Genomic DNA, 13,998 nt, shown 5'->3' on the forward strand with positions numbered 1-13,998 from the left:
CTCAGACTCTGCAGACGCAACAGAGTATTTTGGAGTACATAGTTAATTTTTCATAACAAATGTAGCCAGTGCCAGGGAACTTGCACCAACAAACACAAAGCAACATCTGTCCATTTGTCTGCCGGTAACTGTACATGCGCAAGCACCTGCAGTTAGAATCATAGTGAAATCATGGCTTCCAAGTGAGAGCATCATGCATCGAGTTCAAGTATTTTAGACAAAACTAGAAGTATTACAATGTGCAGGTCACGCTTATGTTGGTTGCACTTTAGTTTTAAGCAAGTAAACTGTGCTCACAATCATGAAATAAGAACTATCAAACGTTTACATAGTCTGATGCTGGTGGTTGTACTAGCAGGTATATATTTATACATTTGACATTAGATACCGGAACAGAAATGAACTGATTATTCACATGGAGCAATGCAAAAAAAAATCACGGACCTGACAGGATTGATGTGAACCTAGCGGTGATACGGAAATAAGCACTTTAATTTTTGAAACATTCAAATGTAATATCCGGACAATAATATCGGTTTCACCGCCAGTAAAGAATGGTTGGAAAGTTCGTGGAAAGGTACGTAACGTGAGTTGAAGGTCACCCCAGGCGGGCCAGCCAATCAGCTGACTGATGATGAATACATAACCACATGTCTCCTGTTATGCAATGTCGTATGTTTTATACAAAGATAAATGGTGTGTGCATATTTATCGGTGAATGTTATAAGCATTTATATTACGTAAAGAATATTTCCCTACATAGCCTTGCTATTTATGGAGACCAATGCTTCAGAATATGCGATTTCAAATTACACTAACATTTTTTGGAACGTATTAGTCATGCTAAGTGACACAACATAAATAATGTAAATTAAAGATTTAAATGTTACAGGATTTTTAAATGCTGTCTACAAGATATAGAAACTAAATTTGGTAGCAGGCATTATCTAATATATACAATTAACGATTTAACTATCAATAGGGACAAAATTTATATGGTGAATTGCAATCAAGGCAAAAAACATTGAAAAACATGCCATACATCATGTAACACAGAAATACAAGTTAATACACCATAAAGCACTGAAATGCAATGAGAAATCATGAAGTTATTCAGCATAACTAATCATAACTCAAATCAGATAACAAAAACGTAATCCTTTAATATATTAAATTCAATGACTGTAAATTATTCAGCATGGCGTTAGTACCAAAATGTATGTACTAAATATAATGGACTTTTTTTGTTGCTTTTTTTATATGGCATATGTTATTAGTAACTAATTTTGACATTATGACATTGGTACATTTATCAAACTTATATACGTATATTGCTGATTTATTTTTAATGTTCCAAATATTCATAAATGCTTATTACAAATTATTATATTGTAAAAATTACACTGTTTTAGCGAAGTATCGTATTTATTAAAAATTGTCCTGTCTTTATGAATAAAGAAGAGTTCATAAAAAATAAAAAAAAATCAATACCAAAACCTCTTGTTTTAAAAATGAAATTGGCCTAAAAATGAAAGCATACAATCTTGTCCCCAAGTATGAAATAAGCAGTCACATGAGCAGAAGCACGTAAACTCACACGTTCACCGCCTGCTGAGATGCCTGCAGCAAGCCCATGCCTATGACGTTGCTGCTCACGGCGAGGTGTCTGACCACGCTCACGCTGTGCGTCGACGCAGCCAGCGGGTGGCTGGAGGTTAGCTTCCTCCGCAGGGGCTGGTGCACCCCCATCACCTGAGACATGCCCCCGAGGTCCGTCAGCCTGGCGACAATCCACCAGCCACATCAACGGTTGCAGTCACACGCTTCAAACCCCATTCACACTACTAGGCTTTGCATGCTTGTTGGTATTGAGAACGGCACTTACAGACCCGTCTGGAAACCACATGCAAGCTGTTGGAGAAAGAACATACTACATTAGTCGACAAAATACATATTTACTAAATATTAAAAAATATTATTTCAGAGAAAACTAATACACACCATTGCAATCATGATCAGCAAATACCTAAAAGGTTTCATTTACACTTTCTTACTTTAGACAGTTTCCCAGATTTCACTGACCAACAAAATATTTGCCCCCTGTCTCATTAAAATATTGTAAGATAACTACATACGAATATATATCGAAACACACGTCAATCACACATAACATTTCAAATTGACGACTATAACATGTTTCCCCCACAATTCACTGTTTGCACTGTTATTTCCATCACTGCTATGCAACCAACATTGCTAGCCTGAAATATAAAACACTACATGTGATCAAACTTAAGATACAATTGTGACAAAGTGAATGACTAGCGACATATGACTGAGTTTCTAATAATTTAAAAAAATACACAGTTGATTTATTTATAGCATCTGTTAAATTTAATTATCACAAGAACAAATGGGTTTTCAACTATGCATGAGTTAGTGATTAAAATTCAGCCTGGTTTTAAGACAAACAGGAAATCATTGGTATTAAAAATTACAAATTCAGTCTGGTATCTCACAGTTTTTCGATTTTCCTGTGATTTTCCAGGTTTTTTAGGCACCTTTCAATTCCGTGAGTTTTTCCAGGTACAACAAAACACCACTGTAGCACAGTAGGATGTGTTCTCAACCATTAGCTTTGATATTCTTTACCAACAACAGGTGGGCAGAATCAAAAAAACTATTTTCACCAGATGTACTGTTTGGGTACATGTTACACGAGGAAAAGCTATAATTTTCACTACACTGGAGACTTGGTGCTGTTTGCAATTACAGTCATCACCAATTTATTTCAAGCTTCTACTGCTGGAAGAAAAAGGTCTGATAAACTCACATGATAAAATTTACTATTGACCTACTTAGCCAGAGTAAGTGCCCTCTTCAATGCTAATTAGCTGTATGATTTTAAATTAAATCCTTTTTCTTTTACCTAAATATGGTAATGCACATGTCCCACACATATTTCAAATTGCCATTTGCCAAATTTATCCATACCTGTGTTCGTGATCATCCCACCGTCCGTAGCAGAGATCAATCCCACCGAGAAAAGCATACGTCTGGTCGATGACTACCAACTTCTCATGGTGGGCCCAAAGGAACACTCCGGCCTTGGCGTGATCTGGATGCCTCAACACCTGCCATAAAAAAAATAAAACTGCTGTCAAAATAGTAATTTTTTTTGTTGTAGAATGCAAGTGCCATATTTCCCTGTTGAAATAACAAGACACACACATACACTATTATCTGCAGCAACTCACAAGCGAGTGGAATCTATTAAGAGTTTGAAACCTCGTTGACATGAAGTCATTAGACAAACGAGAGGTGATGAAATAATGGAGTAGTGATAAGATGCATTGGTGGGGGGAAACTGAAATACCTCGAAAATATTCACCACTTTTCCCAACTGAGAAAATTTCAGTTTTGATGCTACCAGGAATCGAACCCAGATCACTTTGATGCTCTTATGTAAGTGAAGATTAGACTATATATTATAAAAAAAATAGAGAGAGATTGATACCACAGTGTAACAAGCAACGGCTCAATTCTAGATCGCGATACCGGCCAAGCGCGGAAGGTTATTACAATTAAAAAAAAGTAAGGGAAAAGAATGACCTCATGGAAGTTGGCCAATGATAGTTATTGAATGGTGGAACGATGGAAATATAGTATGCAGCAACAGCGAAAGACAAAATATCACAGTGGAAAAAAAAGACAAATGACATTGTGAGTTTTGGAACAATAGTAGTGGTCACTTATATACGGAAGAGTTAATTAATGAGTTCAATTGAATACTATTATAAATTGAATAAATAAGTACACAATAAACATTAAGTAATACGAGTGAGTGTAGTAGTGACGAGAGAAGGTTAGGTTTATTTATAATGTATCAATATAATGGTACAGAGTATACAGGAAAGCACCAGTACAACGAACTTCAGTTAAACGAACACTTCACTTAACCGAACTCATTGTTTGGTCCCGCCAAAAACGTATATAATAACCTTGAATTTTATTTCATCTTAACGAATTTTACGACAGTCTGTTTCTTCCTGAAACAAAAATATTCACTTGAACGAACAGCCTTGAGGCAAATTTTGAAAAAAATTACCATCCAAAAACTTGTACTTTATTTTTAGTTTTCTTATTCAAACGTAACAGAGTGTACGTAAACAAAAACAATAACGGAACTAGTATGTGTGCGCATGTACTGTCGAAATTAGTAGATTAGTTGTCGTGTTTTGAAATAATAATGGGATGGTATTACGTCCGTTGTACGATACAACTAGTACATATTCTCGGACTTTTCGTTTTTTGGCTACTTACATCATGATAATTTTTGTTCGGTACTTTGGCTAACCTGCGTTGTTTTAATTTATTTCTTGAAAGTCATTTTTTCATCATAGTGTTTTTGTCATGTCTACAGACGTGAATTTTTTTTACGTTTTTCAATAGTGTTGTGTTCTTCAGTGCCGGTTGTAGAAATGAAGCGTGTGAAAGAACAAAAGTGTATCTGGGGGAGAAAAAAAAGAATGCAATTCTTCAAAACTTTCGACCTAAGACCTAACTATTCAAAAGAATGGCCATGCTTGTCTTCAAATGTTTTGGAACACCACACGTTTTGTAATGTATGCACGTGTGACTTTTCGATTGCACATGGTGGAAGGGATGACTGTATACGGCACATTGAATTAAAGAAACATGCGGAACATTTTATAGTCATGACGAGCAATAAATTCATATTGTAGTTTTTTCGCTACATCACTGAAGAAACGAAAGTAACGAACGCAGTTTTATTGTTTACAAGTTCTTTTGTTTGTTTTCTGTTGTTTGTTTATAAGACAGTTCTTATCCAACCAGGATAAAAGAATCAAATAAAAAGACAATTGTTCGAAAGTATAACTTTGAATACTTTGAATTGAAGGTTGAAAATTTCCTGTAAAATTATTGACATTTCTTACATATTCAGATGATTGTATTGTTCAAATAGTTTTTTTCTTCGATTCATTAATTTTTTTGTATTCATATACAGTAGAATCTCAGTACTAAGTACTTACAGGGACCTCCAGTTTTTATACTTAGTACTGAAAGTACTTAGTACTGAAAAATACATACATATAATCACTTCAAATAAAAAATTACAAAATGAATCAAAAATAGCAGTATTATAACACACTGCATTAATATTGATGACTTAGTACAGAAAAATACATACATATTATCACTTTTAAAGAAAAAAAAACATAATTATAACACATGGCATTAACATTTATGACTAAGTACTGATAAATACATACATATTATCACTTCAAAGAAAAAAATCATAAAATTAATCAAAAATAGTTATAACAACACATGGCATTAACATTGGCGAATACATTACATCAGTTTCTGCAAAACAAAAGTTCATTTATTTTTTAAAAAATTTTGTTATTTCAGTTTGTTTTTGATTTTTAATGATGCTCTGTTGAACAAAATGTTCTATGTTGTGCAAAGATTTCCTGATCTCTTCTGTGACCTTTTCATGTTTAGAGATAAATTTGTTTAGTTTTTCTACACTCAGAACAGCTTCCGTTGCAGTCACAGGTAGCTCTTCACAGTCAGAATCATCATCTGATTCAGCTTTTGATGACTGTGATTGAATGACTTCACTGATGATATCACTGTCGGTCAACCCTGGTGTTGTTTCTATTTCGTTATCAGCAGAGGCATAGTCTGTGAATGATACAGCATCAAACTGCATGGAGGCTGATACTTCCTGCCATACTTGGGGGTCAATATCATTGGTTTCACATGTTTGTGCTGCAGCTGCAGTCTGGCTTGCATCCTGGTCTGATGATGTTGCAGTGATCTCATCAGCATTACAGTTTACAATGCCAGACTTCCTCCAGCAGTTAGCAATTGTCTCTTTCTGGACATTCCACCAGCCACCGGTGATCATCTCAATAGCCTGACGAACATTGATGTTGGTGGGCAATTTCAATCTCAAATTGATGAGCAGCCTTTCGACCAGGCGTTTTCGAAAATTGACCTTGGCATTTTGAATAATGCCTTGGTCAAGTGGCTGCAACTGAGAAGTGCAGTTTGGAGGCAAAAACATAATTTTGATGTTTTCCAATCTAACATCAACACTGTGTGCTGCGCAGTTGTCAATCAACAAAAGAATTTTTCTTCCTTCTTTTTGCATCTCTTTATCGGTTTTAACCAACCAATTGGAGAAAAGTTCTCTTGTCATCCATGCACGAGTGTTATTTGCATAATCTGCAGGAAGACAAGAAACTCCCTTGAAGCACCTGGGATTCTTGTGTTTGCCAATGATTAGGGGCCGCAGTTTTTTTGTGCCAGTGGCATTGCAACAGAACAAGACAGAAAACCTTTCCTTTGCTTTTTTTCCTCCAGTGCACTTCTCACCTTTATACGCCATTGTTCTGTTTGGCAAAAGCTTGTAAAAAAAAGCAGTTTCATCAGCGTTGAAAATATCATCCATTGAGTAAGACTTAAAAATTATTTCCAGCTTTTCTTCCTTCCACTGGTTTGCCGCCTCTGTGTCTGCATCCTTATCCTCCCCACACACAACTTTCCATGATATGCCATGTCGTTCCCGGAAGCGATGCAACCACCCTGAACTGGCTTGGAAGTCCGTTATGTCCATAAGCAAAGCAAATTGCTTTGCTTTTGCTTGTAGCATGGGACCATTTACTGGAACATTTTTTGAACGAGTTTCTTTCAACCATTTGTTCAAAGCTTCTTCTAGACCTTAAGGTGATCTCAGGAACGAAGCCTTTTGCGGTCACAATCAAACAAAGATTCGTCGTACATTTTTTCAATTTTTGCACGGTCTTTCACAATTGTACTTACAGTCGTCGCCGCAACGCCGTATGACTTCGCAACTTCAACCTGCTTTTTACCTTTATCCAGTTCTTTAAGCATTTCTACTTTTTCTTTAAGCGTGAATTGTTTTCTTTTTCTTTTATTTCCAGATTCACTCATTGTAGCACTAACACGTGGCGTCTAAAAACAGTAACATGAAAATGAATTCCAAACAACACTCAACAGTAATCACGGCACGGATTTAACCATACGTACATTAGCGGGACACTTTCCACTGAATTAAATACACTTTTACCTCGCGCTTTGTGTTTCGATGTATCGAATGCCGATGTGTTGTATACATTACGTGTTGCGTACGTATGTATATTCATCTATGGTACAGGCGCACAAACGTTTGTTTTGATTATTTTTAGAGGTTATATTTTACGGTGCGGTGGTGTAAGTGGTTTCTGTTTATTCTTTCGATCACATTCGCTATTTAGCTCGACGTTTGTTTACTATTTTATGTAAGTTTTGTGGCAGCAGTGCCAAGCTGCCAGTGAAAATTATACGTTATAGTGAACATTAAGATACTTTAAACTGAAACAATTTTGCATTGTAAACATACACTTTTTGGCGGGGATTTGAAAAAAATACGTTAAAGTGAAAAATACGTTAAAGTGAGGTACGTTGTACCGGTATTCCACTGTACATAGGCCTATATTTTTCATTTTTTTTTGTATATTATTGTCCTTGTTTTATCATGTCATAATTCCTCAGGAAAAATTTATCGTGCATGATTCACGCATACTTTTTTCATATAATTGTCATTACTGATGGGTGTGATTTGAGGTTGGCAGCTCTGTCTACAATGTGTCTCCTGACCATAGACAAAGCATCAGCAGAGAGTAGGTGAACAAGTTCTTCAAGCGGCCATAGACTAATGACTGAGATACTGAACCTTAGTACACTTAAGGTGTTTCATGTGTTTATCGGTATACATATTTATAACAATGCTTATGTTTCAGTATAAAGAACTTCAGTATAACAAACTCAACTATTTTTTGGTCCCTTCATGTTCTTTATAGTGAAGCTTTCCTGTATATATATAGAGAGAGAAAGAGAGACAGAGAGAATGAGAAAGAGAGATAGAGAGAGGAGAGAGAGAGAGAGAGAGAGAGAGAGAGAGAGAGAGAGGGAGGGAGGGAAAAAGAGAGAAAGAAAAAGAGAAAGAGAGAAAGAAAAAGATAGAGAGAGAGAAAGAAAAAGAGAGAGAAAGAAAGAAAGAGAGAGAGAGAAAGAAAGAGAGAGAGAGAAAGAAAAAGAGAGAGAAAGAAAGAGAGAGAGAAAGAAAGAGAGAGAGAAAGAAAGAGAGAGAGAAAGACAAAAGAGAAAAAGAGAGAAAGAGAGAGAGAAAAAGAGAAGAAAGAGAGAAAAGAAAGAGAGAGTGATTCTGATTGCAGAAGTGACCATGGAAGTGACAGTTTGTGTTTCATGACATCGAAGAAATTAAAAGGAGGAATGACAAATGGTTTTTGGATAAAATTTAATATCAACAAGTGAAATAATAACAGAAAACAATTATTGTCATAATGCTAAGAAAGCTGTTTTTTTATGGCTTTTAAATGTCTAGAATAGTCTCCAAGCAACTCCTCCAAGCTAGGCTCATCTCCAACAGCAAGGGCACGATAGCGAGTTCAAAAAAAAGACTCACTTATTATGTAATGTTACACTTAATCTAAGTTTGCCAGGGGCCATTGTAAGGGTAGTGTGACTACACTCATTCCAGGAGCATGCATACCGTACATTACAACATATTTATGTCAGTTATTTATGTACAGTTGTGGTCTAATTAATGTTTTAAATTTTCTATTAATTCTTTTTTAAAGTTTTTATTAACACACACTTGCTGTGCTGAAGTTTGAAAATGTAAGTTTGACAATAAATTAGTGGCAAACAAAATGCAATCAAAGAAATTCCAGTTGGCAAGGTTTGCTATCTTTGAATTTTTACACTTCTGCACATCTCAGCTTATGCTTTTGGAACATTTTAATTTGTGATCATGAGCAAAGACGAAATGGAGAGAATCAAGTCTCTGGCGAGGCTGCGTGGAAACACATCGGCCCACCTTGATATCAGGATGACTGAGAACAAGCCGCTGCTTGCTGTAGAAGCTGTTAATCCCGAGCGCCATCTCAACCTCCTTGAACAGCAGCACAAAGACCTTGACTCCGGAGCTCTGGAACAAGCAGAGCCGAAACGCAGTTGACCACTGACAGCGCACCATCAACCACAAACACCTTCGTGAGGTTTTTTGCAACTGGGAATGTTATAAATAGAAACAAGTTTTTTTTTTAAATTTTATTTTTATAGGTTATCTTTATTTCTAAAGAAAGATACCCTGCGGGATTTAGCAAAAACAATATTAAGCAAGAGTAAAACCGAGTGAACAATAGTCAATACTAATAACGGACATATAATGTGATAATGCTTAATACAGTGCACAATTGTAGCTAATTAGATTTAATTATATGTATTTCTACTGTTGTTTATAATACTGTGATGTATTGTATTAATACCATGTTGGTTATGGCTGAGCCTTAAGTGGTACATACATAAAGTTAGAGAGAGAGAGAGCAAGATTCTTCTTACCAAAATTTAAGACTTTTTATGTTTATTGAGTGTTGCATACTTACACATTTAAAAAAAAAAAAAAAAAAAAAAATTAATTCCTCGACGCCCCGCGTGCTGTTCACGTTCTCCTAGCAGTGGAGAACACAGCAATCCATCAAACACAGCCTGCCAGTCGGCACACACTTACATAATAAACTAGCTAGCGCAGATAAAAATATAGGAAATGAAATGGGCTGTTGAAATTTCTAATCTACATTATTCAGATCCACATGTGCTACCCAATATATTCATATATATTTTTTTTATAAATAAAATTATTAAGGCTTACATAAAGACACTAAATTAATCCACAGCACTAGGCTTACTTTTGATGAATTTATAATTATTTTGACATTTTCACAAATTAAAGAGTTCCTACTTGTAAATAATAGCCAAATAGTGTAAAACTTCTTACATAGAAACTATATTTTTTTTACAGCAATACAGCATTGTGGTGAGAGAAAAAAAATCACTAATCGATTCTCGCAAACGCTGATCTGAAGGGAAAAAATTACCTTTACACGGTAGTGTTTGTAAACATGCGCTTTGTACATGATACTGCGGGTTTTGGTACTGTGACAGTGTTATTTACCACTCTGCAGTGGCTATATGATGAGACTGGTAGAGCTGAAGATCTGTTTCACAGGGTGATATCAAAGCACCACCATGTTAGAGTCTTTTCAGCAGTTTTTCTTTCGTAAACTATACTTATTTTTCAGTGTAAATTTTTTTAGACATAAGTTGTAATCAGTAACAATGATAGAAGAATGTAATAAAATAATAAAAATCCCCATTACAGCATTTGAAAGGCTTCAGTAAGTCTTAAAATCATACTTAAGTCAAAATAACCACTTAAAGTATTTATTAGCTACCAACAACCCCAAGCAAATACTAAATGTTAGGGTTTCTCAATACATTACGGCTAGAAGCCCACATAAATAAAACAAAACGGTCTACACCAGTTGCCCGCCCAAGCAAACCCCCTACTTCCCCCAACACACAGCAACCTCACAACACGTATAACGTATTCTCATACTAACTGCCTTCCTGGCCAGAATCTTGTCCAAACGCCAGTAGTCACCTTCCTCCTGGTTCACCGGCCTTTTCAAGAAGATCTCCGGGCTCAGCCACCAGTCCGCGATGAAGATCTCCTCCTGAGCGCCTTCCAGCGCATCGGCCAGGGCAGACATGTAGCTGCAGCCGTCCACAAACCACGCTGCTCCCGTTTCCATGCGCTCCGGGGCGAAGGAGTTGTGCCGGTTCTTCTGCGTGAAGTCGCGAGCTACAACCATTTGTGATTATGTTCAAAAATTATCCCGTGGAACCAGGGTAACCTTCGGTTCGCCTAATTGTATCAAGAAACAAAACGTCTCTTTAATTAGATTCTGGTTTTGTAATAAATTCAAATACACCCACCCCTTCGAAGTAATGCTCTAATTCGTCCCAGGAAAACAGAGCACTAATCGAAACAGCACTAATCAAGTACATTTTTCCCATAATTGTGTATTTAATCAAAATACGTAGTTTGTTTTCCAATTAGGTAAGTGTGCCTGCTGACTACTATTTTAATAAAGACACTGTTCCGATTAAAATTAATTTACAGTACAAAAATATACCTAAATACATTTGTAGTACATTTAAATAAATGTTGAACAACATTTTGAGACTAAACCACCTAAAATTTAATGTAAAAAATTTTGCATTCCAAATTGTTTGCATACTCGGGCGCTAATAACATATCCGAGTTACAAAATAATAGTTTAATTAATATAGGAGATATATTTTAGTTCTATTAAGAATTTAAAAAGCATGAACTTAACATTTTTCTATTATTAGAAAGATTATTTAGCCTGTTATCGTAACTCCTCTGACTCTGCAGTTTACTAAATGAATGTCTGCCATTGTTTGATTTGCCACTGGTGCATCCTAGTAGGCACGAGGTAAACTAAATCAGAAAACTTCTGGTTTTTTTCTCCAGAGCTGCTGCTGACATGCAGGATGGCATAAAATAAACGTCACCTAAACGATGAACACACAGGTGTCGAATGTCGTCTCAGATAAATACAAAATGAAGGAGGCGAATAACTATTAAGGAAAAGAGCAGAATAATGTTTGTTGATTAGTCACATTAATTTGTTGTATTGTACTTAATGCTACACTAGTGCTATTTACATTGTGCACGCAAGGAAAAAAATTCACGTAAAAGAAAATAAGGCTAGTTCAAATCACACAGTAATTTATTGGCGTCTTTACTTCAAAATGGCACTAATCAAGGGGCGGGTACATTTATCAGTAGAATTACAAGTTTTCAAACAACACACACTAAATTTTTGAGAAAATATACTCTATTCACCCGGTTCTTACATATAAAAAATCTATTGTCAGTTATTCACGTCTTACACTGAAACTGAGAGCTCTGCTATTTTCGCGTAGTGCGATTGTACCAGAAGCCACGCGGCCGGACTGGGGAACCCGGCCAGCAATGAACATGTGTGCACTAATAATTAATCTTTTGATAGATTGGTGTGTTGTAAACACATTAACTTTATAATAACAACTTATTACAGAAGAAATCTTTAAGGTTCTCAATAACGTGAAATGAATTGTTGGAAAGCAGTGAAAAAAGCACTGCCACCCTTCGGCATGTCCAGGCCATATGGAATACACACTGCAAGGGAACCGGGCTGTTTTCTTCCTCCAGCCATCCAAGCAGTGGAGAGGAAGTCGAGAAGTGAACATCAGGAGGGTGAGGGGGAGAACAGTGCATGCGGGAAGGTGGAAAAGAGATAGGCGTCTGTAGACAAAGACATCGGTCAGTGCGGCTGTAGCTGTGTTAGAAAAGTTGCTCTTTAAATCTTATGTCAGCAAGATATTTGAAGATGAAATTTGTTTTATGAATATGACCACCTCCTAGTATAACGCATGTGTTTACTAATGCTAAATTTAAATCAGGGGTTTCAAAAAACACATTTCAAAATAAGATTATACAAATCTTACTTGATGATTGTAAAAATTACACTTTTGTAAATTCATATTTTTTTGGCCTTTTAAATAACGAAGAAGGATAATCGTTCAACAACAATAAATTTAGGTGTATTAAAACTCTCTAAGAGCATTTACAGGTGTGAAAATTCGTGATTACTTTAAATTTTGGTTACATTACATTGAAATCCATACCTTCCCCACTGCTTGCTACATATGAGTTATACAAATTCTGTTTTATTTGTTTTCGAATTGAATATCAAACGATTCATGAATACGGAATATAAACATGCATAAAAAACATTTTTCACACTTCTAAGAAGTCAATGAAATATTTATACCTAATACATAAAAACAAAAAAACAAAAGAAAAGTAAATTTGGAAAAAAAATAGAGTTGTGTAAAATGTCAATAAAAAAACCTATGAAAATTTTTTTATGCAACTAATTATATACATAAATTTTTTTTATATATGTTAATCATAATCACAGATTATTTTATACATATAAAACCATGTATTAATAATGTAGAAAACAAATTAAATTTCTGAACAATTTTTTTTATTCATGCATATTAAAATATTTTCTTTAATTTTTTTTTACAGTAGAACCTCATTTTTACGTACCAGCAATAAACGAATTCCCGCGATTAACGTATTTTTTTACATGCACTGTCAATTTCCCTATACTAATAATGTAATAATGCATTCTTTTCCCGCCCTGTGCAAAAGCATTTCCCACTGTTTACGTAGAATTAGTGCTGTATTTCGCGGCAAACCATCGGAAAATTTAGAGAAAACAATAAATTCTCAAAATGAATAGCGTGAAGTTTAATTATTAAGCGTTACTGCATGAGTGTATGGTCACCACAGCTTCGTTCGCCATTGTAAACAACTTACTTTTTTTTTGTGCCACGTGCTATTGTACACCATATGGCCATGAACCAAACGTATGGTGACATAAACATGAAAATTAATAAGTACTTTTCTTAGCGTTACCCTTTAATCTTAAATGTATTATGCATGAAAATAAAGGTGAAAACTCGCATTTAAATACACAAAAGAGTGGATTACTGTTCCATTATTAAAATACATTTTAAGCAACGTACGAGTTTCCTATAAATATGGCATCTTCGTGCATATTCGGCGATGTTCATTTTAACACATTAGAAACATTCTGAAAAGTCAAATGGCTGCAATGAATATCCAAACAATGCAATGGCAATTTAACTTTTATTCCTCAACATAAACAATTATATTGATGGTGGTAGCTATCGTTTTATAGTATTATTTCTCAAAAAATCTGAAATTAATAAAACTTTAACACGTAATTAAATAAAAAGTTCAAAAATCAATTGTGTTACAAAATTTCAGCACCAAGTGGCTATATCAAGAGGCTTCAACATTCTTATCTCTTACACAAGAACAGCAAATTTCACGTTTAACTTTCGGCAATAATGAAGAACGGCGATATTGACATATTGACATATTATTTAGTGTGGTATATATTTTCTTATTGTTTCCCATATAGTGAGATG

General features: G+C 35.2%; 1 protein-coding gene across 4 annotated transcripts in view; it reads right to left on the reverse strand.

The window, feature by feature from the left end:
* The window catches only part of LOC134534887 (phospholipase D1), a 76,235-nt gene that overhangs the window by 33,394 nt on the left and 28,843 nt on the right, over positions 1 to 13,998 (reverse strand). For all 4 annotated transcript variants that reach the window (XM_063373558.1, XM_063373555.1, XM_063373556.1 and 1 more), the window contains exons 9-12: positions 10,521 to 10,762; positions 8,936 to 9,046; positions 2,995 to 3,134; positions 1,598 to 1,780 (exon numbers count right to left, since the gene is read on the reverse strand). In XM_063373558.1, coding sequence (XP_063229628.1) covers positions 1,598 to 1,780; positions 2,995 to 3,134; positions 8,936 to 9,046; positions 10,521 to 10,762 — 676 coding nt within the window. The remainder of the gene's footprint in view (positions 1 to 1,597; positions 1,781 to 2,994; positions 3,135 to 8,935; positions 9,047 to 10,520; positions 10,763 to 13,998) is intronic.

The sequence above is a fragment of the Bacillus rossius genome, chromosome 8, assembly GCF_032445375.1.
Source record: "Bacillus rossius redtenbacheri isolate Brsri chromosome 8, Brsri_v3, whole genome shotgun sequence".
Taxonomy (NCBI): Eukaryota; Metazoa; Arthropoda; class Insecta; order Phasmatodea; family Bacillidae; genus Bacillus; species Bacillus rossius.